General features: G+C 32.6%; 2 protein-coding genes across 4 annotated transcripts; one reads left to right on the forward strand and one right to left on the reverse strand.

Moving 5' to 3' along the window:
• Positions 1–5,418: 5,418 nt before the first annotated feature.
• On the forward strand, positions 5,419–9,562 carry LOC130969312 (beta-1,3-galactosyltransferase GALT1-like). Of its 3 annotated transcripts, XM_057894978.1 has the most exons (9): positions 5,422–5,695; positions 6,471–6,552; positions 6,872–7,457; positions 7,801–8,030; positions 8,105–8,389; positions 8,473–8,601; positions 8,683–8,862; positions 8,936–9,043; positions 9,119–9,562. In XM_057894978.1, exons 3-9 carry the CDS (start codon positions 6,932–6,934, stop codon positions 9,338–9,340), a joined length of 1,680 nt encoding a protein of 559 aa, XP_057750961.1. In that variant the 5' UTR covers positions 5,422–5,695; positions 6,471–6,552; positions 6,872–6,931; the 3' UTR covers positions 9,341–9,562. The 3 variants fall into 3 exon arrangements, with proteins under 3 accessions (XP_057750960.1, XP_057750961.1, XP_057750962.1); XM_057894977.1 differs by having other exon boundaries at positions 5,419–5,695; positions 6,471–7,457; XM_057894979.1 differs by lacking the exon at positions 6,471–6,552 and having other exon boundaries at positions 5,423–5,695.
• Positions 9,563–19,739: 10,177 nt separating this feature from the next.
• LOC130968017 (myb family transcription factor PHL8-like) lies at positions 19,740–21,756 on the reverse strand. Its single transcript, XM_057893092.1, has 6 exons — positions 21,419–21,756; positions 21,236–21,312; positions 21,071–21,134; positions 20,921–20,999; positions 20,756–20,825; positions 19,740–20,681 (listed from the first exon to the last, which is right to left on the reverse strand). Exons 1-6 carry the CDS (start codon positions 21,540–21,542, stop codon positions 20,205–20,207), a joined length of 891 nt encoding a protein of 296 aa, XP_057749075.1. The 5' UTR covers positions 21,543–21,756; the 3' UTR covers positions 19,740–20,204.
• Between the last annotated feature and the right edge of the window lie 5,032 nt (positions 21,757–26,788).

A 26,788-nucleotide genomic window follows, 5' to 3' on the forward strand; every position in this document is an offset into this window, starting at 1 on the left:
TAAATATGTAACTATTATCTAAAGCAACTAGCTGCACACCGAATGAAATTAATCAAGCTCCTTATACAACAAAATATCGGAACTTATCTAGATTAAATTGGTTCATTGAAATTAATCAAGTCTAGTTTCTTGCAACAATTACGAATACACCGGATACCTATATCTTTAGAGAATAAAGCCACCTGTTGCTAACAACAAAAGCATCACACTTGGCATTTGCGTCTTTGAAAAATATCATCTTCATCTACAATTGTTGACAAATGAATAACTATTGAAATCCTATATCCATGAAGAAAAATATTAAAGGTACTCGAAACCATTTCCAACAGATTCTAACTGCTGCTAAATGAGCTTAACAAAGACATGCAGCTACCAGCTTGTTGGCGCTCATGCCGGCAAATCTGAGCACCAAATTCCATATTTTGAGAGGCCTCCAGAGGAACCATCTGCTAAACAACACAAAAAGATGACAACAATTAACTACTTGCATAGTAATGTACTAAATAATCGTGCAAGGTCGGATTAATTTAATCATGTACCAGAGCGACATTTAATTTATTCTCTATCTAGTTTATTCATCATATAAATATAGTTAATCTAAATATGCAGGATAAATATTTAGTCAACCATGAATTCATATCTCTTGAATATTTAACAATTATTTTACAAAGAGTCTAAATAACCACATCTCCATTAGCTATATTTTATATTATATACTTCACTAAAACGGTTCTAGTGGAGCTTTGGAATCATTATCACTCGCAAATTCTGCACATATCAAATATACATGACATTAAATTATCACATGCGAATTCTTCGTCCATATAATCATAAAAAGAATTTAATAAAACCATAGAAGTGGTTGCATGCGGAGTGCTTCTGTTGCATCTACTGAAGCATTTAACATAAAAAAGAGCCCTCTACTTTCACTAAGTGGAATGAATAAAAATCATAAACAAATAACCATTCGCTATGCATGCCTCCACATAAATTGCTTACCTTGTTGGATTCCTCACCCTCTTCCACGCAATGGTTGGGATCATTGTTATGTGAATTTGATGAATTTTAGTTATTGACGGCCAATAGAACACCACATAGCGGTTGAATGAAATTCAACTCCATTTATGCTCTTCTGAGGCGTGATAGACATCTCAAGCCTTACTCCACTTATAATCCCTCTAACTTGCGAATGCCGACGTCGCAAGGAAGACGCAAGTCGGCTGCGACGGAATGCCTAAAGATAACAAAATTTAAGACAAATACTGGCCAAACATAGGAATTAAATAAAAAGTTTCACTCAGGCATTTCATCGAGCATATGGTGTGCATAATATGTAAACAGGGATTTTCCACTCAATTTAAGAAGCAATCAATCCAGAAAAATCAGCCATCAAACATTTTGGAATCCAAAAAGTATCAATCCATTAATCTAAGTCTAATCTAAACACTAAAAGCAGAATTAAAAATTAGTTAACATAAATAAATGAAAAAACACGGGAAGGAAGAAGCATGAAACCTGCTTGGTGAAGGGAAGAATGAAAAGAGAGGAGTAGCAGAGGCGGTGTTGCAGCGGCACAGAGCTTAGCTGCTGCTTGCACTGGGGTTTCTCGCAGGTGGACTTGATGCGGTGCCGTCAAAACGCGCCGGACGACTAGAATGCGCTGCTGGGAGACCGCCAGTGCGGACTTCTGATGACAAAACACGAGCCAGGGAGAAGATGCGTTATCACCGTCGGCAGGAGAGGCTGCGTTTTTGGTCTGTCCTTGTCCTTCAGAGAGAGAGATGTTTATAGTTTTGGGTTTCATATAACTGAATCCTAATTTTTCAAAAAATTTAAATTATCAAATCTTTATAATTAATACTTGTACCATAATTTAATTTTAATTTCAATTAAATCCTTATTATATGTATTGTACAATAAAATTATTGTCTTCTCATACTTTTCCTTAACGTACAACATGATCCGTCCAAACAAAGCGATGTTTTGCTTCAACCGTTTGCTATATGCCACATACACATGAATAGAAGATTCAAAGGTCCTTCTCAAATTGACTTGCTAGAACGCAAGTCCACCAAACCTTTCCACTAAATAAAAGACACAAAATATACGTATTTAAATGAATTCACTGTTAATTTTATTTCATCTTTGGTAAATTGAATACTACCTATTGAAAGCTAGGTAAAAATTAGATGGAGAATGCCTGATTGATTAAATTTGGAATATCAGGGATTGAAGCAGATGTTGGAGTGGATTTTATTTACAGCCTAGAGAGCATTAAAGAGGCTACAAAGGAGGCTACTGGGTTTACTCCTGGAAGGATTCATCCCATAACAGCCACCTGATTTGGACTTAATCCATCATTGGATATTGAGTCCAAAATCAATAATATAAAAACCTCCCAAACTGCAGCCCATATTTTATAATTAATAAGTCTCCCGGACCATTTTTTAATCTTTCAACTCTCTTTTCCTCTTAGGCTCTGGTTTCATTGGGTGCATGTTTGTTGGGGGTTTTATGGGGTTTGTTTTATGGGCTTAGGCCTTGTCCATGTACTGGGCAATGACGACAATAAATTCTTCGACTCTGACCAAGAAAACAAATGCTTCAACGAATCCACAGAGAGTATATATTGTAATATAATCTTTTTTCAGAAGGGTCTGTATTATTCTTGCTATCTTCTTTTTTTTTTTTTTGAAAACCTGCTACTTCTTTTCAATATCAGGAATTACTGAAAAAAAAAGTAAACATCCAATTCGAATCCGGTCCTCATCCATTTTTATGAAAGACAAAGTGATTTTGTCCTAAAAAAGGAACACTTCGACTCTCAACTTTTTTATTTTTGGACAATACAATCTCTCTGTTAAAAAATTTATTAAATAATAATAAAAATTAGTTTTAAGAGAATTTTATTTGTATTTTGTGAGAATTTTAAACCTCCACAAACTATTAATAACTTTATTTTTAAAAAATTCTTTCATCAATAGTGGTTAAGTGAAGAAAAACCATTGATAAAATGATACTATAAAAAAAAGTAATTATAGTATAATACCTTTTAAAAAAAAAAATAACATAGAATAAAAAAATGAAAGAAAAGAATTTTAATGTTGATAATATTACTATTGGTGATGATGACATTAGAGGAGATAATGATGATGATAAAATATGATTATACAATAAAAATAATAGAAGTAGAAGTGATAATAATGAGAATGAAAAAAAGATAATGGTAGTAGTGGTAGTAATTGGTTATATTATTGAAAAAAATTTTGTGGGGGGTTTAAAACCCCCACAAAATACAAATAAAACTTTTTTAAAAACTAATTTTTATTATTATTTAATGAAAATTTTAACAGAAAGACTATTGTCCCAAAATAAAAAAGTTGAGAGTCAAAGTGTCATTTTTTTTGGACAATGATCACTTTGTCCTTTGTAAAAATGGACAATAATCGGATTGGATCTTTATTCTGGAAAAAAAAAAATCAGGAGTATTGCGTAACGGTCGTCGGCAGCGTATTGTTTCATCCAATTGCTAAGGCCATTGGAGCTAGGTATCACAGCAACCGTTGAAGGCGACGCGGTGGCGAATGATACCTGGGTCAGAGGAGGAGGAACCGAGGAAGTGTGATTCGATGATTAGGTATCGGGTCGGGTGGGTCACATGTTGCTTTTCCGGGCTGCTCTGCTCTGTCAGCCTTGACCCGTGACAAAAAAAAAAGTCTATTCCTAGGAATAAAGTCAACATGAATTTAATACCAAAAACAATGTCAACATAAATTTAATATCAGTTTTAATTTTTGGGTTCTTAACGTAAAAATTTGCGACATAATGAAAGTAAATAGTCAAAATAATTTCTCAAATTTTATGAAACACTATGACCATTTACTCGACATAGTGCATCAACTTTTAGGAAATGAACTTTTGTTCCCTTCATACAAATTTAAATGGACACAGAATACCATTATGCTAGTATCATATTGACGATGAAATTATTAGCTATATTTCTCTGCAGTCTGCACTATGAACAGTTAGCAGGTAATAAAATTATAATAAGTAATTATTAATTTAACCTTTTTGTTGCAATTTTAATTGCTGACTGTTAATGATAAAGCAGTAATTAACATATGTTTTCTTATGCATATATAGGTGATGAAAACAGGCAATCACGATTTGCGCTTCCTAACTACCGAAACAGAAAATTGCAAAACCAATACATGAAAAGATGAAAAAGCTACTGAGAAAGGCTTTTGGTTATTGGAGGTTGATACCTTGATATATACTTCATGTGACCACCATAAAACTCTTTCTATCTCTCCTTTAATTTCCACCAACAAAATCATTAAACCACTACGCTTTTAATTTGCTTCGTAGGAAAGCCAATAGAATGTATGAATAATAATAATGGACGGCATGACCAAGTCACTGATTCTGAAAAATTAAAACTCTCTTTTAATTATGGCGGAGCAAATTAAAGACTTTTCCCTCAAATTTCTTAATTATTATTACTATTAAATAACAAAGCTGAATAATTTGTCATTACATAATCATTTTTATAAGAGTTTACAGTTCATCGTCTAATTATTATGCTTTACTTAATTATAAACTCTGATCGATTCTTATAACAATTATCTCAAAAAATAAAGTTAATTGTAAATATATATAAATCATCCCTCTCCCTCCCTCCACCCCCTTTTTCTTTTATCGAAGTGTTAATTTTAGAGAAGATTCTTTTAAAATTTAAAAGTTTTAAGATGATAATATTATATATAGAATAATATTACGACCTACACGACCAATAAAAATTCTTATTTTTCATCAATTTTAAATATAAAAATTAAATATTGTCAATTATTGATAAAAAAATATCGACCTTCTCGTATTTCTGTAATATAAAATCGTTTTCTTAACAAAACTTGATATCATTTAAAGTGAAACTTTGTAAAATAAAACAATTTTTACATATAAAGTTGTAAAGTAGTAGTCTCATACAAAAAAGAAAAAACATACAATTACTAATAATCCAAAATGAAGAAGAAACTCCACTACTACGTTGCTTCATAAAAATTTTCATCTATGTAGAATCTTAATGCTCTCATGAGAGGAGTTATATTACTTGACAAAGAACTAGTATGATAAGTTGATTATCTTAAGGAATGGCGTAGAAAAGGCAACAAGGTCAACAAGAAAAAGTTAGGCCGGAATTCCGTTCTTTGTTCGTTGTTTGTGGCAGTCCTTTCAGGTGCCGCCACATGTCAACTCAACAATATTTTCTAAAATAATTTTTTATTAATTTTTAAATTTAAATTAAAAAATAATAGTAAAATTACAATACTATTAGTTGACTTAGACTATAAGGCTTCACATATGAGTTTTCTTTTCACGCTGTAGCACCATTCAAACTTCAAATTTCAAAGCAATTAAGCTATCCTCTTACACAGTCACACATGTTATGTTCTCAACGAACCAAAAAGCTCAATGTCCGACTTTCTTCTTCTTCTTTGTTTTTTAAAAAAATAGTTTATGAATAGATTATATTAAAGTTACGTTGTTTACTTTTCTTTTGGCTGCTGTTTTTTCTTTATTCCGCGTGGAACTGCTTTGAATTGAAACTTGAAAGCCTCGAAGCCTATGAAAACCAACACTGATCAGCACTTGTTTCCTCCTTACATACATTTTCTCGAGAAAATCCCATCACCAGGTAATTAAGCACTTCTTCATGATTATTATATTAATTACTTCTTACTCTTCCACTTTGCGCGCTCTCTCTTCCCCTCCCTGCTTTTATATGCTCTTCTTGCCTCCTGCTGCTGCTGCTTTTTATGTTCTCCTTCCGTGTTCTTTTATAAATGATAAGATACGTGAGAATTATTATTCTACGTTTTTATGATCTTTGCAACTTTTCAGTAATTCCTTATATATATGGTTTTATAATTAATCCTGAAATTATGTTTATGATTCATCCTGCATCGTCATTTAAGTGTAAGATAGGAATGCTTAGAGTTCAATATAGGTATCGGTGATTATTATTAATGTTGAATAAACCATAAATTAAAAAAATATTACCGGTAATCAGAATTTATTATTTTTGACCTTACTTATCCATCAACTTATTTTTTTTAGTTTAGTAACTTTTAAATACTAATTACTAACTGATATCAAAAAATAATAAATTCTGATGTATATATGATATCTGTTTAGCTATGTTGACCAAATGGCGTTTTACAGGGACCCTTTGACTGCTAGCTAATATAGCTAACCTCTTTTGTTAATCTTATTATTTGTTGTTCGTTTGAATATTTTGTTACTAAGAAACCATTTACTGCTAGAGAATGATTTTACTTACCCCTAATAATCATCTTATATCATTTTGTTTATTTGTTTGTTTCCGTTGCCGTTTGTAATTGAGTTATTTTATGCATATATATGAATGCCGGCTTTTTAATGACCTATTTTCTGTTATTCTCTATATACAGGTCAGCTCCAGCATGGAAATATTATATTATATTCTTTCCTAGTAACTATTATGGTGGATATCTCAAAGTTCACTAATATTTGGTGGAGTGATATTTTACTATTTTGTATTTTTTACCAATTAATTTTATTCCTTATTAGTTTCTAGTTCTAGCATACTGTTAAAGCATAGGATATTTCACTTCAGCAACTTCATTGTTCATAGGATCATTAAAAAAAAATGAAGAAGTGGTATGGCAGGATTGTGATAGCATCATTGTTCATGTTGTTCATGGTTCTGCTCCTTAGATACAGTTTCATGAAATATCCTAACAGGACAACATATCTCACTCTAGTTCCTGTTTCTTTGAACAACAAAACTGATCCTATAAAGTGGATTGATCCTATGGTTTCACCTGTTCAGAGTCCAAACAATGATTCTCAAGTTGTTCCTTCAGACATTGTAGTATCTAGCCTCTTTTCCATGAAGAATTTCACCAAACAAGAGCAACAAACTATGCAGACATGGAACAAGTTAAAACACTTGCTTGATCATACTAAGGGATTGCCTAATGCTGTGGAAGCTGTTAAAGAAGCTAGAGGTGCATGGAATAGTCTTGTTTGCTTAATAGAAGAACAAAGGGAAGGTTATAGGAATGAGAGTTTAAGATTGAAGGAGAAACAATGTCCTTATTTTCTTAACAATATGAATTCCACAGAACTTGGTAGTGGTAGTTACAAGCTGAGGTTTCCATGTGGCCTCACACAAGGTTCTTCCATATCTGTTATTGGTGTTCCCAAAGGGCTACTAGGCGATTTTCGGATCGACTTGACTGGAGAACCCCTTGCCGGAGAACCTGATCCTCCAATTGTTTTGCATTACAATGTTAGGCTCCATGGCGATAAGATCACCCAAGATCCTGTGATTGTTCAGAATACTTGGACAAAAGATCAAGATTGGGGTGCAGAGGAGCGTTGCCCTTCTCCTGCTCCTGAAAATGCTAAAAAAGGTGAGGAAAAAATGCTATATTCTTGTTATCTGTTTCAACATCACTATGAATTAATTATAATTTAATTAAACACTTCCTCGTGATTATGTTATTGATTATTGGAAGTTTGATCCCCCAATGAATGACTACTACTGGTTTGGTTATTATCTCAGAAAAACACGTCTGATTGAAGAGCACAAACAAATTTCTAAATTTCTGAGACTTAGACACAAGTTTTCTATCTTAATCTTGTTATTGCCTTGATGTCTTTGTTTTTTATGTCCTAAAACACTTACCAAACACAGCCTTGTCGAAATAATGAAGAACTTGTTTCATTAATCATTATTACTCTTTGTTTTGTCAGTTGATGAGTTGGAGCAGTGCAATAAGATTGTGGGAAAGAACATGGAGGGCAATGGCATGCAGTCCCACACTTCTAGGAAACTTTCAGCACCAAAAGAGGAACAATTGAAAAACAGAAAATATTTTCCTTTTAAGCAAGGCGATCCATTTGTTGCAACTATTAGAGTTGGATCAGAGGGAATCCAAATGACTGTTGATGGAAAACACATAACTTCATTCGCTTTTCGCCAAGTACTTCCTTTGACTCTTACCTTATTCTCAAATTAAGCATTGAAGCCTTGTATGATTGACTAACATAGTTTCAGACTTTGGAGCCATGGCTTGTGAGTGAGATGAGAATCTCAGGAGATGTTGAGTTAATTTCTGTCCTTGCCAGTGGTCTTCCTACATCAGAGGATTCAGAGCATATTGCTGATATAGAATCACTGAAATCTACTCCTATATCTGCCAATACCCCATTGGATCTCTTCATTGGTGTTTTCTCTACAGCTAACAATTTTGAGCGTAGGATGGCTGTTAGAAGAACATGGATGCAGTACAATGCAATTCGAACCAATCAAACCGCGGCTGTGCGCTTCTTCGTTGGTTTGGTAGGCACTACTACTAATATACTTCTCCTTCTGTTTCAAAAAATTAATGTATCTAACATACATATAATATGCCTTTTATACAGCATAAGAACCAAATTGTAAATGAAGAATTGTGGAAAGAATCACAAACCTATGGTGACATTCAGCTAATGCCATTTGTTGACTACTATAGCATCATCTCATGGAAAACTTTAGCAATCTGCATTTTTGGGGTAATGTTTTGTTCTTTCCTTCAACTTGGATATTCCTTCATTCCTGTCTGTGCCTTACAATCAGGCTCTTGTCTTTGACAGACAGAGATTGTTTCAGCAAGGTTTGTGATGAAGACAGACGATGATTCATTTGTTCGTGTGGATCAAGTTCTGGACAATTTGTATCGGATCAATGTGGATCATGGCTTGCTGTATGGACTCATCAATTCAGATTCTCGACCTCATCGAAGTGCTGATAGTAAATGGTACATCAGCCGGGAGGTAGAGACATACAAAACTGCTCTTCATTAAGAATGTTGTGACGGTGTTTTACACTAACAAGTTTGTTTTTAAGGAATGGAGTGAAGAAACATATCCTCCATGGGCACACGGTCCGGGGTATGTGGTCTCACATGACATAGCAAGCATGGTGTACAAGAAATACACGCAAGGCCAATTAAAGGTAATCCATAATAATAATAATTATAACATAAAGTGTGTTATGAATATAAACATTTATATTATATGCGGGAAACAGATGTTCAAATTAGAAGACGTGGCAATGGGAATATGGATATCAGAGATGAAGAAGGGAGGGCTAGAAGTTCGGTACGAGAAAGAAAGCAGAGTCTATAATGTGGGTTGCAAGGATGGCTACGTGGTTGCACATTACCAAGATCCTAGGCAGATGCTTTGTTTGTGGCAGAAACTTGAGCTTCGTCAAGGTCCAAAATGCTGTGCTAATCGTAGAAGAAGATGACTAATGGGATTTATGAGAGGGAGGTTTCTTTTCTTATTATTATTATTTCTCATGTTATTTCCAACTCGGTAGGTCATCACTAATCCATTGCAGAATAGATCGTTATATGTACAATAAAATATTTAAATTTCAGATACTTATTTAAGTAGATATATAACTAAAACAAAAAAAATTGTATAGAGTTTTAATGAAAAATATGTAAAAATTTCAATAGTTAGTTCATATTTTTTGAAAATAATATAGTATATAGCGAATAAATAAATAAATAAAAAATAAATTTAAAAAATTCTACAACTGAACACTCACCATTATTGTTAGAACATGGATATGTCTCACTAGATTTATACTGAGGCCCTATCAAGAGCGGGTATGTGTACTAATTGAGGTAAAGATACTTCGACCATGTTACAAATTTTGGCAAATGTTGAAGAAAGCATCTCGCTGAAAGCATGAAAATTAGCATGACCACTGCGGCCAATGTAGCCTGTAGCCAGAGATTTCATAGCCATCACGATGCCGTCGATGGCAAGGGCAATCCCTTGCAAGATTAACACGTGGAAGTAAATTTTAAGAATATTATGACTGTAAAAAATTACAAACTCTCACTTATAAGAAAAAAATTATAACAATTTACAATTGTTTATCAGAAATGCTTTTCATTCAATTGATTTCACTAATAAGTTCAATTAAGTGATTTAAAATCTTTTTTTTCTGTGTTTTCGTCTAATTATTGTCTTTTTTTTTAGATTTTCGTTATTTTCTTTAGTTTTGTTGTATTTTCTTCGAATTTTATTTTCTCTCTTCAAATTTTTGATTTGTATTTATTATTTTTTTTGAAATTGAACAATGTAATTAATATCGTTTAGGTTTTGCGTATTTTAAAACAATGAATGATTTAAGTTTAAATTAATTGAATAAGGGTGACTTAGATTATTCTTCTGAATCGAATCAAGTGAACGATGTTTGGATCGTTCTTAATTTTATCTATTCTTATTCTTCAACAATTTTAAAATTAAATGGAATCTAATACAATTGAATAAAGTGATAATGAATAATTTTATTTTTCTTCGCTAAAATTCGTGTTGTTTATGAATTTGAATTTGGATAGAATGGAGAAATTTCTAAATTTATAGAATGCACAGTTTTCGGTTCATTTGTTATTACACGATGGTGTTGTTATAATACTATTTGTTAGTGGGTCCCCAACCAAGTGGGGCCCACAAGCTTTAAAAAAAAACAAGAAGTGGCATATAGCCACGAGGAAGTGAGAGACAAAAGGCTTCTTTCAATTTGAAAGAAAGAAAGCAAGACGCAGCGGCGTAGGAGAAGAGAAAATTTGGGGGAAAATAGCATGTCAACCTTGATCACATTGACTTGGTAAACTTGCTCTATTTCTTATGAAATTTTAGTATGTTATTTCTGGTGTAGAGATGAACATTAGGATATAACTTGCTAGTTGTATTGCCTTCTCTTTTGCCTGATTTGAGATACCCACTTTTGTGGAGGGTTTATGTTGATTCCATCAATTTTAATGATGTATTTTGTTGATTGTTGAGATGCCCTAGTGTTACTAGGAAGACTGTTTGTGTACCCATTATTCTGATAGTGGAAGATTTTTCTGGACTAGGTTCCGTGGGTTTTTTGTCCCTCTTTTGGGGGTTTTCCCACGTTAAAATTTTGGTGTCTGATTATTTAATTTCTGTCATTATATTTGCTGTTTGGAGTATCTTTGTTGTTGCCCATTTAATTGCACAGGTTGTGGAAAAATTATTTTTGGTACTTCCGCTGTTAGACAGGTTCTTGTTTTAAAATCTGTGTTGAGTTTTTCCCAACAAAGTGGTATCAGAGCTTTGGTTGGTTATCTCTGTGCTGATTAAATGGAGGAAAATACTCATGGACCGAATATGGTTAAATTGAATTCCCAAAATTATTCAATTTGGAAGACCTTCATGGAAGATATGTTGTATAGCAAGGACTTGTATGATCCTGTGGAGGGAGATAAATCCAAAGGTACTAAATCCGATGCTGAATGGAAGAAGCTGAATCGGAAGGCAGTTACTTTGATTAGGCAATGGCTTGATCTTAGCGTGTATCCACATGTTGACACCGAAACGAATGCCGAGAAGATGTGGAAGAAATTGAAGGAGTTATATGAGAGAAAGAATGTGCAAAACAAAGCATTCTTAATTAGGAAGCTTGTCAATATGAAGTATGTTGAAGGTAAATCAATGCCGGAGTACTTGAACATTTTTCAGGAGACACTGAACCAACTGACAAATAATGAAATCACTTTGAATGATGAGTTGCAAGCCTTGTTGTTGTTGAGCTCTTTACCTGATAGTTGGAAAGTTCTGGTTGTGACACTGACTAACTCAGCTCCAAAAAGAAAGTTGACGTTAGCAATGGTTAAAGAGAGCATGTTGAATGAAGAAGGCAGAAGAAGAGAGCGAGGTTTGACTAACGCCTCCTCCCAGTCAGAAGCACTTGTTTCAGAGTCACAGGGGAGAAGTCAAAGTAGAAAACCTCACAGTTCTGACAGGTCAGAGAGTCGAAGCAAGTCAAGAGGAAAGTACAAGCCAAGAAAGGAGTTCATTTGTCACCATTGTGGCAAGCCGGGGCATATCAAGAGGTATTGTAGGTTCTTGAAAAGAGAACAATTAAGGGGAAGAAACGAAGACAAAGGTAAAGATAGTGATAAAGAAACTGCTGCTATTGTTTATGAAGATGTTCTTATCACATATGATGAAAATTATGTGAATCTTGTTTGTGATGATTCCACTTGGATTATGGACTCTGGTGCCTCATGTCATGTCACTCCGAAGCGTGAATTTTTCACTTCCTATACTGCTGAAAATTTTGGCAAGATCAAATTGGGAGATAAAGGAGTGTGTGATATCATTGGTATGGGTGATATGTGGCTTGAAACTAACATGGGATGCAAGTTGCAGTTGAAGAATGTTAGGCATGCGCCAGATATGCGGTTCAATCTCATTTCAGTGAAGGCATTGGATCAAGAAGGGTATTGCACTTCCTTTGGTAGTGGAAAATGCAAGATTACCAAAGGGGATCTCATTGTTACTAGAGAAGACAATAGTTGCACTACTCTCTACCGGTTGCAAGCAAAGTTGTGCAAAGAAGATGTGAATGTAGCTGATGGTTCCTCTTCTGATTTGTGGCATATACGTCTTGGTCACTTGAGCGAGAAAGGACTAAGCGTCTTGGCTAAGAAGCACTCACTTCCAGTGAAAGGTACAACTTTAAATACTTGCACTCATTGTTTTGTTGGAAAGCATGCTAGAGTATCATTTCATAATTCTGGACCTCATAGAAGATCACATGTTCTAGATTTAGTTCACACTGATGTTTGCACTATGGATGCTAAGACACTAGGTGGTGCATCATATTTTGTTAATTTTATTGATGATTATTCTCGAAAAGTGTGGGCTTTTGTTTTGAAATCTAAAGAGGTGCTCGGTATCTTCAAACACTTTCATACAAGTGTTGAAAGAGAAACAGGAAGAAAATTGAAATGTGTTCGAGCAGATAATGGTGGTGAATACAGGGGTCCGTTTGAAGAGTATTGTAAAGGACATGGGATCAAGCTTGAGAAGACGGTTTCTAAGACTCCTCAACATAATGGAGTTGCAGAGAGAATGAATCGCACTATCAATGATAGAGTCAGGTGTATGCTCTCTCATGCAAAGTTGCCTAAATCCTTTTGGGGTGAAGCAATGAGGACTGCAGTAGATTTGATCAACCTTTCTCCTTCTGTTCCACTAAATGGTGATGTTCCAGAGAAAGTTTAGAGAGGAAAAGATGTCTCCTATAGTCACTTGCGAGTGTTTGGCTGCAGGGCTTTTGTTCACATTCCAAGAGATAAAAGGTCTAAACTTGATGGGAAGTCAAAGCAGTGTATCTTCATGGGTTATGGTCACGAAGACTTTGGTTATAGATTATGGGATCCGGTGAGCAAGAAGATAACTAGAAGCCGAGATGTGATTTTTCTTGAAGACCAAACTATTGAAGATCTTGAGAAGACAGATAAGCCAACAGTAACTGTTAGACGTTCTGTTGATGATGAACCTGGTCCTTCCACTAGACCTCCTGTTGATGGGGGAGATGTACAAGTTGATAATGTTGGTGATAATTTGCATGATGAACCTACACCTCAACCTGAGGTGCCAGATGTTGAAGTTCTACCTGAACTACCAGTTGAGCCTGAATTGAGAAGATCTACTAGAGAGCGTCATCCTTCTCAGAAATACTCTCCTCATGAGTATGTGATGAACACTGAGACTGGGGAGCCAGAGAGCTACCAGGAAGCTATGTCTGATAAGCATAAAGAAGATTGGTTGAAGGCCATGCAAGAAGAAATGAAATTCTTGCATGAGAATCATACTTTTGAATTGGTGAAGTTGCCGAAGGGTAAGAGAGCATTCAAGAATAAATTGGTGTTCAAGTTGAAAGCGGATGAAAATGTCTCACGGCCAAGGTACAAAGCTCGATTGGTTGTGAAAGGCTTTGAGCAAAAGAAAGGTATTGATTTTGAGGAGATTTTCTCTCCAATTGTGAAGATGTCCTCTATTCGAGTTGTGCTTGGATTGGCGGCTAGCTTGAATTTAGAGGTTGAGCAGCTTGATGTGAAGACTGCATTCCTTCACGGTGACATAGATAAAGAAATTTATATGGAGCAACCAGAGGGTTTCGAGGTTAAAGGAAAGGAGCATCTTGTATGCAAGTTGAAGAAGAGCTTATATGGGCTAAAGCAAGCGCCAAGGCAGTGGTATACGAAGTTTGATTCCTTCATGGAAGGTCATGGGTATAGTAAGACTTCTTCTGATCATTGTGTCTATGTTAAGAAATTCTCCGATGGTGATTTTATAATTCTCTTGCTTTATGTTGATGACATGTTGATTGTTGGTCATGATACCAAGAAGATTGAAAATCTTAAGAAAGACTTGAACAGATCCTTTGCTATGAAGGATTTGGGTCCTGCAAAGAAAATCCTTGGCATGAGTATCACTCGTGACAGGAAGAATGGGAAACTATGGTTGTCGCAGCAAAAGTACATTGAGAAGGTTTTAGAGAGGTTTAGCATGAGTAATTCCAAACCTGTTAGTACTCCACTTGCTAGTCATTTCAAGCTGAGTTCGCAGCAATGTCCTATAAGTGAGAAAGAGAAAGCGGAAATGAAGAAGATTCCATATGCATCTGCAGTTGGCAGTTTGATGTATATTATGGTTTGCACCAGGCCAGATATTGCTCATGCTGTTGGAGTTGTTAGTCGGTTTCTCTCTAATCCTGGCAAGAAACACTGACAAGCAGTGAAGTGGATTCTCAGATACCTTAATGGTATTTCCAGAGTTTGTTTATGCTTTGGGAGTGGCCAACCTGTGTTGGATGGTTACACAGATGTAGATATGGCTGGGGATCTTGATTCAAGGAAGTATACTTCTGGTTATATGATGACTTTTGCAGGGGGAGCTGTGTCGTGGCAATCTCGACTTCAGAAATGTGTTGCTTTGTCTACTACAGAGACAGAATACATTGCTGTTGTTGAAGCTTCTAAGGAACTCTTGTGGATGAAGAAATTTCTACAAGAGTTAGGCATCAATCAAGAGAAATTTGTGTTGTTTTGTGACAGCCAGAGTGCTATCCATCTCAGCAAGAATTCGACGTTTCATTCCAGATCGAAGCACATAGAGGTGAGGTATCATTGGATACGTCAAGTGCTTGAGATGAAGTCATATGTACTTGAGAAGATCCATACAGATGATAATGGTTCAGATATAATGACTAAGAGTTTACCTGCAGTGAAGTTTGATTCCTGCAAAGAGAAGGCGGGCTTGGTGGAGCATCCTATCCCCACTTGAGTTGGTGAGGGGGAGATTTGTTAGTGGGTCCCCAACCAAGTGGGGCCCACAAGCTTTAAAAAAAAAACAAGAAGTGGCATATAGCCACGAGGAAGTGAGAGACAGAAGGCTTCTTTCAATTTGAAAGAAAGAAAGCAAGACGCAGCAGCGTAGGAGAAGAGAAAATTTGGGGGAAAAAGGCATGTAAACCTTGATCACATTGACTTGGTAAACTTGCTCTATTTCTTATGAAATTTTAATATGTTATTCCTGGTGTAGAGATGAACATTAGGATATAACTTGCTAGTTGTATTGCCTTCTCTTTTGCCTGATTTGAGATATCCACTTTTGTGGAGGGTTTATGTTGATTCCATTAATTTTGATGATGTATTTTGTTGATTGTTGAGATGCCCTAGTGTTACTAGGAAGACTGTTTGTGTACCCATTATTCTGATGGTGGAAGATTTTTCTGGACTAGGTCCCGTAGGTTTTTTTGTCCCTCTTTTGGGGGTTTTCTCACATTAAAATTCTGGTATCTGATTATTTAATTTCTGCCATTATATTTGCTGTTTGGAGTATCTTTGGTGTTGCCTATTTAATTGCACAGGTTGTGGGAAAATTATTTTTGGTACTTCCGCTGTTAGACAGGTTCTTGTTTTAAAATCTGTGTTGAGTTTTTCCCAACACTATTTTGGTATATTTGTAGTTCAGGAGTGTTGTCGATGAACAATTTATCCCAAAGATTGGGATGACTTACAAGACAAATTGAATGGAATAGAATCTAATGCAATTGAATAAAGTGATATCTTTTTTACTAAATCAATGTGGATTTTAAATTTGGATATAATGTATGAGTTTCTGAATTTATAAAATACACAATTTTCGGTTCATTTATTATTACACAATGGTGTTGTTATAATAATATTTCGGTTCATTTGTAGTCCAGCTGTGTTGTCTATGAACAATTTGTCCCAAAGGTTAGGATGACTTTTAAGACAAATTGAATGGAATGAAATAGAATGGAATCTAATGCAATTGAATAAAGCGATAATGAATAATTTTATTTTTTCTTGCTAAAATCAGTGTTGTTTATGAATTTGAATTTGAATAGAACGCAGGAGTTTCTCAATTTATAGAATGTACAATTTTCGATTCATTTGTTATTACACAATAATATTGTTATAATAATATTTCTCATAGCGCATCTCCAAGAATCCTTTATAGAGTTCGAAGGAAAGTATCAATTCCCTCGAGAGCTTGTGTGAGATATTAAATGATGGGATATCTTTCTCTCGAGAGCTTGTGCACCAAATCTCATTTATTCGACAATATCTTTCTTCTCATTGAGCATCTCAAATCGTGAACTTTCTGCTAGAATTTAAAAAATTATATTATATGATATATTTATAATACAAAAATAGACTTAATTTAATGTGTATATGCTTACATCATAGTGGCTTCTCTTTTTTTGGGATGGTCTTCTTTGTTATTTTGCTGGAAGGAATAAAAAATTTGTCAATACTTAACAGCAGCATCAAGTGAACCTTAGTTAATTCACAAATGAATTGAAATTAGTTCAGATTTGAACAAGCAGTCAAAAAGACTCAATCATCAACAAAAACACATCGAATTCATTTTTGGATCCAATGAAATTTTAAATAAATTAAGAAATGAACCGAAATTATTTAATGATGGCACCAAAAAAAATTAGAACGAATAAAGATATTAGCGAAATGTTGCAAGGGAAAAAAACCTTTATATCCTAACATTCATTAAAGAATAGAACAAAAATAGTTACAAAGTACTAAACATTTTCCTTGACAAAACACAATTAGAGTAATGACTAACGAGTGATAAGAAAATCACAACCAACACATATTTCATAAGGGTAACTGCATCTGATTATAAATTATTCAAGTGTATACAGCTGATAAATATCAGAATTATAACCAACTAAATAAATTCAGCAAATTCAAGCAAAACAAAACTAAACAAATCTCAATTAAACTAAAAAATGAACTGAAATTACTTAATGAAATCTTTTGCCGTTGAACCTTTTAGATGGTGGATCAATTATTCAGTTAAGCTCTAGCCTTTATCATGCACAGGATATGAATTATCCTGGAGAGAATATGACGTATATGATAGAAGTTTTGGTGTTTAGTAAAATAAATCGGTTTATTTATGTTTTACTCATATAATATTTTTCTCTTTGATAAAAATGAGGATTAATTTTTTATTTGTGTTATGTTTTATTGAATAGTCACTTTTTATTTTTTTAAATTAGTTTTGTAATTGTGTTGTGGTAAACAGTTTAGGTGTTTATTAGAATAAATTTTAGTTTATTTGTGTCTAAATTTCAGTTTATTTGTGTTTTTGTCATTGTTGAGGTTCAATTAAGATGCAGCACTTACAGTTTCATTCGATGTCTTAGTTACAGAGAAAAATAAGAAAAATTGAATCAGAGAAATTTAATCTACTAAATAAACGAACTCAATCTACTAAAACCTAAACCAAATTAGTAAAAATACAAAAAATACGAAAGAGAAAACTGAACATAATTAACAAGTAATTTTATCAGTACTTTGAGAAATTTTTGTTATTTTTTTCTGTGTTTTTTGTTGATGATCTCAAATGCAGTATTGAATTTTTTTGTAATTTTTGTAGAGAATTTAAAATATTTTTGAGAAATTTAAAAAAAATTTAAAATTTTTGGTTACGATTTTGAGTATGAGATATGAATGATTTTTTTTATATTAAAGTGCAAAACGAGAAATAATATTTGTTTAAAGTTTCAAATGCGCATTATATGCTCTTTTAATAAGAGTAATTTTTGTTATTATTAAACCTATTTAAGTAAACTTAAATGATAATAAGATTTGAATGTGTAGCAAATCTTTTTTTAATAAATATTTTTTATATGGTTATAAAATATAACACGCACTTACTAAATATGTATTAAAGTATTACACTCCCTAACTCGCTTAGTTACACTCTCTCACTGACAAATGCGCACACTTGGTTATTATATAACACACACACTTTTATAATTGTTGCTCAACCATACTTCTTTGCACTACTTGATTCTTAATTCCTCTGCACTGCGTGTGCACTATACATAATAGATAATACACACACTATATATGAAGAGTAAGACGGTGATGATTACAATTTACAAATATCATATCTATATTTTTATTACAACCACTACTTTTTAAATATCTAAACTATGCATGCATCATCATTATTGTTTTTAATTAATTTCTTAAAATATTCATTGCCAACTCTTTAATTTGATGATAACTCAATACTTTCTTGTCATGGTATAATTTTTTTTATTAATTTCTTTAATATTTTTTTATTAAAATTGTTCTTCACGTACTGCATATCCAAAATAACAAAATGCAAAGAGGCTCCTAAAGACAAGCCTTTCTAATTAGCTATCTCTCCTTTCAGACGAAACCCAACTTCACCAAAACAGAACACAAATATGAAAATAATAGTGATAGTAATGTATGTGATCCTCTGCTTATCTTCTGATGCACCTGAGTATAGTGAGAATGATGAATATACAGATAACCGTCATGGGATGCTGAGAAGTGAAGATTTTGATTTTCAATTCCCAGCAACAATGTCAATGGGAAAGGGAACACAATAATAGTTGCATTATTCGTTCATATATATGTGTGTAGTTAAACTTCAAGCTATGCATTTGCCAAGGATGTTGTAAAACAAAAGTCCTTAAAATTAAGTGTATTTAAATATAAATTGACTTAAATAAAACTGCTCATATAGTTTAATTTAAATTGTAAACCGATCAAAACCAAACTAATTTAGATTTTATTAGATTCTATTTTTGGCAAGCATGGGATCGAATTTCAAAATTTCAAAATTTACTTCTCAAAATTGATCCAACACAATCTAAATAGTCGACCTATAATTTTGTTCAATGATGAAATTTAATATCTTTCTTAAAGTACATTGGGAGGTTTGATGATTGCAGCTAATGGACAAGTGCTTGTGCCCTACCCAACAAAAGTGGCTGCTATTTTCTTAACTTATTATCAACTCATGATGCCTACACGAGGCAAGAACCAATTGAAACTATCCATTGCTTTACACGACCGAGTGATGTTATAGCTTACCTTAAACCCTAATGGACGATAAAAGATGTTGTTTGCTTCATTATAATTGAGATCTATCACCGTTATAAAGAATAAGTCACATAAAAGAGTGAAAGACTAATTAATTAGTTAGGAAAGATTTTTCGGTCAAGCGAGCTACTAATAGACCAAACCTAGGAGAAATTACAAAGACTAAATTATTATTTAAACACGAATTCAATGGGTAAGAACATTTTTTTATCTTAGACAGTGATGCCAATCACTTAAGGAAAAATCACTACTCATTTTTATTTGAACTATCTTTTTGGTGGGAACAATGTTGTTACTTGTTGGTGTGATTTTTCTTTTTCTTTTTTTTTTCTCTCTTCCTTTTTCTCTACATAATGAAAAAATCCTTACACTGTTAAGCAATCTTTTTCAATTTAAAGAAATAAAAATTTCATAGGTTTGACACCTAAAAGTTATTATAACTACTAAGTGTGTCCTACCCATCAATCTCCTCCTGGTACATTTTTTCATGCTGGTAAAACTAGGGTCACAACAGAATCATGCTCTATAGTTTGATGTCACCAACTGATAGATATTCCGGTAGGGTCTTGAGAAACCTCAAAAGCATAATAATATAATATAATTTATTTTAAAGAAGCAAGGTACCATGTTGTCACAGTAGAAATTTGTTACACTATGGCCCAATATCAGCAACACAAGAGAAGGAATAGTGAAAGAGATGTGTCACACAATATATGACCATATATGTATAATATAACTTTTTCATGACCAGATAGATATACAGTCAATTTTTTTTTTTTTTAGCTTTCTTACTTTTCATTATATAAAATATACATAAGTTTATAAACAAATATTTTCTTCTTCTTTTATATGTGATGCTCATTGTTCCCAGAAGCTTGAACTGCAATTTAAATCTATTTGTTCTGAATTCAAGTCAATGATATCTGACACTAATTCAGATCTGCTCATCTTTGATGGCTGATCAACACAGCAGCTTGAACTCCTCTTTCTCCCAATAATAGATTCATCTTCCTGTTCCTTAGATTCTTTAAAGAGTGGCAACAATTCAAGTGAAGCAGTATTAGTAGTGTTAGTACTATTAGGCCTTTGATCCATTGAGCTTTCAGAAGATGTCAAAGAACTTTCAATTTCAAGTGAACACATGGTTCCTCTGTTCTGTTTCCTCTGCCCACAGCTCCAACTGAACCCTCCTCTTGTTTCTGTCAGTTCCGAAATCGGAGGAGATCCCGGGCTGCCATTGTTGATCATTCCTGCAAGTGTTTCTTGTGCCTTGTGTAGTACTGATTGCAAGTACTTCCCTTGTGCTTCAATCTTAAGCTGCAAATGTCTCTGCACCTGAAAAATCATTCTCCAAATTGATCTTTACCATATCCTTGTTATGCTTCAACTTTAATTTAGCTACTACCTACCTCAATTTGCTCATAAAGTTTCTTCTGCACTTCCATTTGCATTTGGAGAGACTCAGCAATTTGCATGCTTCTGTTGAACACAACATTTGACCAATGAAATTTTTAATACCAATTACAAAAGCATTCAACTAGTTTGATCAATTTTCTAACTATTATAATTATTACTCAGTCATCTCATTCTGTGTCCCAATACTTTCTTCCCTGCTGCTACAAGGACCTTCACTGTTCTTCATTTCTCTGCAATCTGCACCAAATGGGAAAAATGATCATTCATCGGAACAAGTTACAATAACTGAGAAACCATAACCAAGTTACCTTCATGTTTGTTGTTGCCAGAACAGATTTCAAGTTGTGGTTGGCTTTTCCCAAGTCTATATTTCTGCAATGACCAGAAAAACACAGAAAATATGTTGGTGAAAAAAAAAGAAGAAGTCCATGATATTTGGAATGAGTGAAAGCAAGAAGAAGAAAGGGAAATGCCTGTAAATGGCTCTTGAGATGGTATAAAGTGAGTCCAGGAATCCCCATCACCCTCATAAGACTCTTTGGTGTTGCTTCTGCCACATGCACAGAAAATTATAATACAGACACATTAGCCTAACTCAAAAATACTAAAATAGAAAGGTATTGTTTTGTAGTTTGTACTATATAGTATACACTCACTTTCTGAACCTCCAAGCTGATTAATTGCCTCAATGAATCTTTGGTGAAGTTCAGGAGTCCATTTGAGCCTTGGCTTTGCATCAGTTGAGAGAACCAAGTGCATGCTACTTTGCACATTTTCCATTGTTTGTTGCTTCTTTTAGGAAAGAAAGAGTTACACTGTAACATGTAATGTAAGCAAACACAAGAGAGACTTTTCAGTTTTCAATGAATGAATCCTTTTTTAGCTATGTATGAATCCTATATGATCTTATATATAAATTGGAGTAGTTGTTATGTCCCATGATCTCATTCTCATATCAGGAAGCATGAGTGGGGTTATGTTGGCGGAATATATGCCATCACCTCTTTCTCTTCCCTCACTCATTCCATTTTCATACACACTTTTCTCTTCTTCTTTTTTCATTTTTTAAAAATTTTTTTCCTCTTATTTTTTGAATTTTAACTATTTTCTATCGATGCCAAATTGTCAAATAGTAAATAGTAGATAGGCCCGTTTATTGGCTATAAAAAAATATTAAATATATACAAAAAATTAGCTAATATGTATTTAATATAAATATATGTATTATTTAACTCATTTTTAATATGTATTTTGTGTTTTAATATGTATTATATACGAATAACTAATTTAGTGGTTGATTTTTTATATATATGTAGTATGACTGATTTGTTTTTTAATAGTTTCGAATTTGGATTTAGAAAAATTCTATTAGAAGAGATAATCACATATTTTCAAACCGAATCATTCAAATTTTTTATAATGTAAAAAAAATAATTTTAAATAAAAAAATACAGTAAGAATCTCTGATACAGCAAAAACAAAGAAGGAAAACAGCTCAATATTTGAGTCTTAAAAGGAGAGAAAAGAGGAAAAGTGTAAGGTTTGTTTTTATCTTGCTGTTTTCCCACTTCCCCTCTCTTTCTCTATGGGAGATTCCCCCATAGAATTGGCTAGACCCCACCATGATGAATAATGGGTGCAACTTTCAGGTAAAAAATGAGAATTAAATAAATATGTAATTTTGAAAAAATAAATTGAAAAAACGATGACAATAATTGGTGGGGGGGGGGGGGGTGAAATTATTATCATGAAAAAATAATTACATTTCTCTTGTGTTGGTGTGATTAAAGTGTAAACCTTAACTAATCAATCTTTCTTTTCCTTCAAATTTGATTTCCCCTTTTTAACAACCTTTTTTTTCTTTTTAATGAAGAAGGGGTGTGTCTTTAATGCAATTGGCAGATTCTTTTTGTTCCTTGTAGGGATGGAGGAATCAAGGAATCTAGGATTAGATTTTTGGACCCATAATGAGCTTCCTCATATTTATTCTATATAAATGAAGTGTGCTATAGAAGAAACATAGCTAATCAAGCAATGTCAAAGAGATAAAGATGCACCCTCTTATCAAATCAACACCCACACCAATAAAAGCATGTGTCTGTTCAAGACATTGAACAAGTCTTCATTTCTTAGACTATCCTAACAATTTGAATTTTTCAAACCCATCCACCCCCACCAAACAAAAATAAATTGTTCTATAAAGGGGTTATTATTGGGTTTAAGTCATAGCTAAGCACAAATTAATTAGCCTTATCATCAGTTATCATCCATCAACATGTCATGTATAATAACTAATAATACATATATGTAAAGCTTTATTCCTTCAAGTGGAGAATTTCACCAAAAACATGATGATTATTATGAGTGTTGTGGTAAAAAAAAAAAAAAAGGGAAAGGAAAGAAAAGAAAAGGATAAAAGCAATTTAATGTGAGATTAATAATATAATGTCACAAGGATATGCAAAGAACAATCACTAGAATATGTGGGCATGCACTTTTCTTTGCAATTTGAAAGCAGAAAAGTCCATAAAGAAAAATATTCCATAAGGAATAATGTTTACTTTAATATTATATATATAGAAGAAAAGAAATTTTCACCATAAAAATAAAAGGGAAAAAAAGAAAGAAAGAAAGAAGACTATAATGGCCAACAACAAATCTTAAAAAGCCAAGTTGATCAAGTCACTCCTCAAGATTTTCCTTGGGTTGCGGTATAGAGCTTGATCACAAGAATCAAAATCCAATCATTATTGGTCTTCAAAGCTCTGCCATTTCAAGCACCATGGTTCCCAGCTAATTAGTGTTAGTTCCTCAACACATGAACAATTTCCCATGTTTTTTTCTTTAAAACTAGTATATCCAATAGTTATCAATAATTGAATACGATTATCTCTTTGATTAGATGATTTATTTATTTTTTTTAATTCGAGAGGTACTAGATTATAAACATGTGGTTTGGTGGGTCCAACGAAAGGTTGTGGTTCTTCATCTGCAAGCATATGCTCGGTGTTTGTGTGTGTCTTGAAATTCAATTGCTTAAGTGGCAGGCTTTGTTCACATTGAAAGAAAGGAATATTATTATTGATTATTGACATGCATGCATTTTCATTATTTTATGGTATAAGTGGCCCAAATGTTTGAAAAACAAGTAAAGAAACAAGGGAGAGGGCTTAGTGTAATTGTAGTACTATTTTCCCCTCTTTATTAACAGATAATGTACTTGATATTTGAAGGTACTTTATTACTATTATTATCATTAGGGTCTAGTTCACATGTATTCTATAGATATTTATTAAAATTTAAATTATATTTTTTAATGTATTTATATATTAAAATAAAAAATTTATTAATAGCAACTTCAATATATATTTTTAAAAACATATTAATTAAATGTTTATTATTATTATAAATTGCTTTAATATATTCCATAACAGGTAAAGGAGATTCCAGGATGATGCCAAAGCCAAAGTGGACCCGACACAGTATATTTATTTTTATCATCAACAAGATTATATATATAGTGAGTAGGAGAAGGTCCGTTGAATAAAAAAGTCATCACCTAATTAAGCAAAGTTGTTCTCTCATCAAAATTATTATTATTCTTGCTTGTAATATAATGGACCCATGCATCAGTAAGGGGGATATCTCTTTCTCATAAATCCAAATAAAAGCATGTAAAGGAAAGATGAGAAGAATAATATGGCCTCATCAGGAATCAGAAAAAGAGAAACAAAAGGAACTTGTCAACATCCCACCAAAGAATAATTATTGAATTGTTAATTGTTCAAAAGTAAATATATATGTATATATTATTTCAACCATGATTTAATTTACTTGCACAATATGACGCTAGCATTATGTCATCATTAAGTAATTCTAGGATTTTTCTAGTTAGTTAGTTATATTATTGAGTCAAGGTAAAAAAAAAAAAAAAATTTTGGTCTCTGAAAATTACAATGCAAATCGATTGTTATAAAATAACTTTTTTCAAAAGTTTAAGTTAATAAGAGGAGGTACATGGATGGATTGTTATATCTTTAATATATCTTCTAATTAAAACAAGACTATTCTCTTTTAAGTTTGTTTGAATTTTTGTATAAATTTTTTTTTCTTTGTCTTATGCTAATTATTTATTTTTTTTTTTTTGAGAATAATAAAAATTGAATTTTAAAACTTTTGATTATAGAAGTTTTGATACTATGTAATAAAACTATTTTTCTCAAATTAAAAACTAAAAAAATAAAAAGTGACATATAAATGGTTATATTTTTAATATTAATGATTAGTATTTAGTCTAAAAAATTATGGGTGAAAACTCAAATGTAGTCAACTTCATGTGAAGTTTATAGTTGAGAACCGTTAAATGATTTAATAAATTTAATTAAATGTATCATCTCTCAACTATCAACTTTATATGAAATTGACTACACTTAAATTTTCACCACAATTATATTGTATTTATTTATATATATCACTCGTCCATTTAATGTAAATGTTTCGCTTATACGTAACATCAAATGATATGTCAGTTGTAATGTTAAAAATGATACTTTTATGTGTTGCTAATTAATAATAAGCTAACAATATAATTAATTAAAATTATATTAAAATAACTTATATATATATATATATATATATATATATATATATATATATATATATATATATATATATATATGATTTATAATAAGTTTATGGCATGCAGCATATGTGTGTGTATGGGGATTGTTAAATGCATGCTATGCTTATGCTTGATCGATCATTTGTGGCAAGAGACATGAGACATATTCCTGAGAATAGACAAAATTGGGAATACCCTATATATCCATCAATGAGGTGTCATATACTTGTAACATAGGGTACTAATAGGGTATCGAAAGCCATGCATGGTGTCTCAGTTTATTCTTTGGTGGGTATTGTACGTCGTATTGATATTTGGCTAACCATAAAATCTGTTGCACATATGCACCTAATAAGTTAGTTTCCTCATATATGCACCTAAGTTACCCCTCTACGATTTGATTTAGTGCTTACATTACTAATTCAAATTAAAGTTACACTTGATGAAAATTGTTTAGTTTGTTTGCTTTTTGGCTAAAGTTTCTCTAATATGAAGGTCTATTTTCATTATAGATGTCATAAAAAAAAAAGATCAGATGTTAAATTCATTAAATTTAAGAGTAACATTTCTTAAATTAAACTGTTATGCTTTCTTTTCTTTTTGGCACGCTCTATTTTCCATAAGACACTGAAAAAAAAAAAAACGTTCTTGTCTAAATTGTCCGAGCCAAGCCTTTTTCTCTCTCTCTCTTTCTTAGACCTTGTCACGGTTAACCGAAAATCTCAATTAAATTAATATTTTAGTGGTAGATAGAAGTATAAAAAGACATTGGATTTGTATCTTTAAAGTTTGAATTTCACTTTAGAGAGTAAGGTGTGATATTCTATCTTTGAATAATTTCTCTTTCATATTTATTCTTGATCTCACCTATAAAATTAATGGTGAGAGATCACACTTTACTCTCTAAAGTGAAATTCAAATTTTAAAAAATCTAAATCCAAAGACCTTAATTGAAAATTATGTGGACTCCGTATATGTTAATAATTTCACCAGACCTTCAACACAACAAGAAACAATAATGCTCTGATCTTAAACCTGAAAAATCACCCTAGTCAAAGAGGTGTGGTTGGATGCTTGGTGAAATTAGCAGGAACATCTCTGTGAACCCACGTGGGGATTTTGTTTGAACAATGAAAATTATATTTTTGTATTTGTTTATTATGTCATCTGTTGCCAAACGCAATTTTCATAACCAAAACGATGTATCAAACTTATTAGAACGTTCTCTATAAAGTATGTATCAATACATTTTCGTAATTGCAGATGTAACGATATCATGAATTAGGAATTTGGATATACTAAGTATATATATGTATATACTTGCAATGTTTGATTCTATATGTTCTGTTAACTTAGCTTGAATTTTTTATACACGTGACATGTCGTTGTGTCCCTACTTCATACA

This window comes from Arachis stenosperma, chromosome 3, assembly GCF_014773155.1.
Source record: "Arachis stenosperma cultivar V10309 chromosome 3, arast.V10309.gnm1.PFL2, whole genome shotgun sequence".
NCBI lineage: Eukaryota > Viridiplantae > Streptophyta > Magnoliopsida > Fabales > Fabaceae > Arachis > Arachis stenosperma.

Coding starts and splice junctions, on each gene's coding strand:
- LOC130969312 (XM_057894977.1), top strand. CDS start 6,689: ATGAAGAAGTGGTATGGCAGGATTGTGATAGCATCATTGTTCATGTTG. Junction 7,458..7,800: donor TCCTGAAAATGCTAAAAAAG/GTGAGGAAAAAA, acceptor TTGTTTTGTCAG/TTGATGAGTTGGAGCAGTGC. Junction 8,602..8,682: donor TAGCAATCTGCATTTTTGGG/GTAATGTTTTGT, acceptor TGTCTTTGACAG/ACAGAGATTGTTTCAGCAAG.
- LOC130968017 (XM_057893092.1), bottom strand. CDS start 21,542: ATGGAAAATGTGCAAAGTAGCATGCACTTGGTTCTCTCAACTGATGCA. Junction 21,000..21,070: donor TGGCAACAACAAACATGAAG/GTAACTTGGTTA, acceptor CATTTGGTGCAG/ATTGCAGAGAAATGAAGAAC. Junction 20,826..20,920: donor ACACAGAATGAGATGACTGA/GTAATAATTATA, acceptor TGTGTTCAACAG/AAGCATGCAAATTGCTGAGT.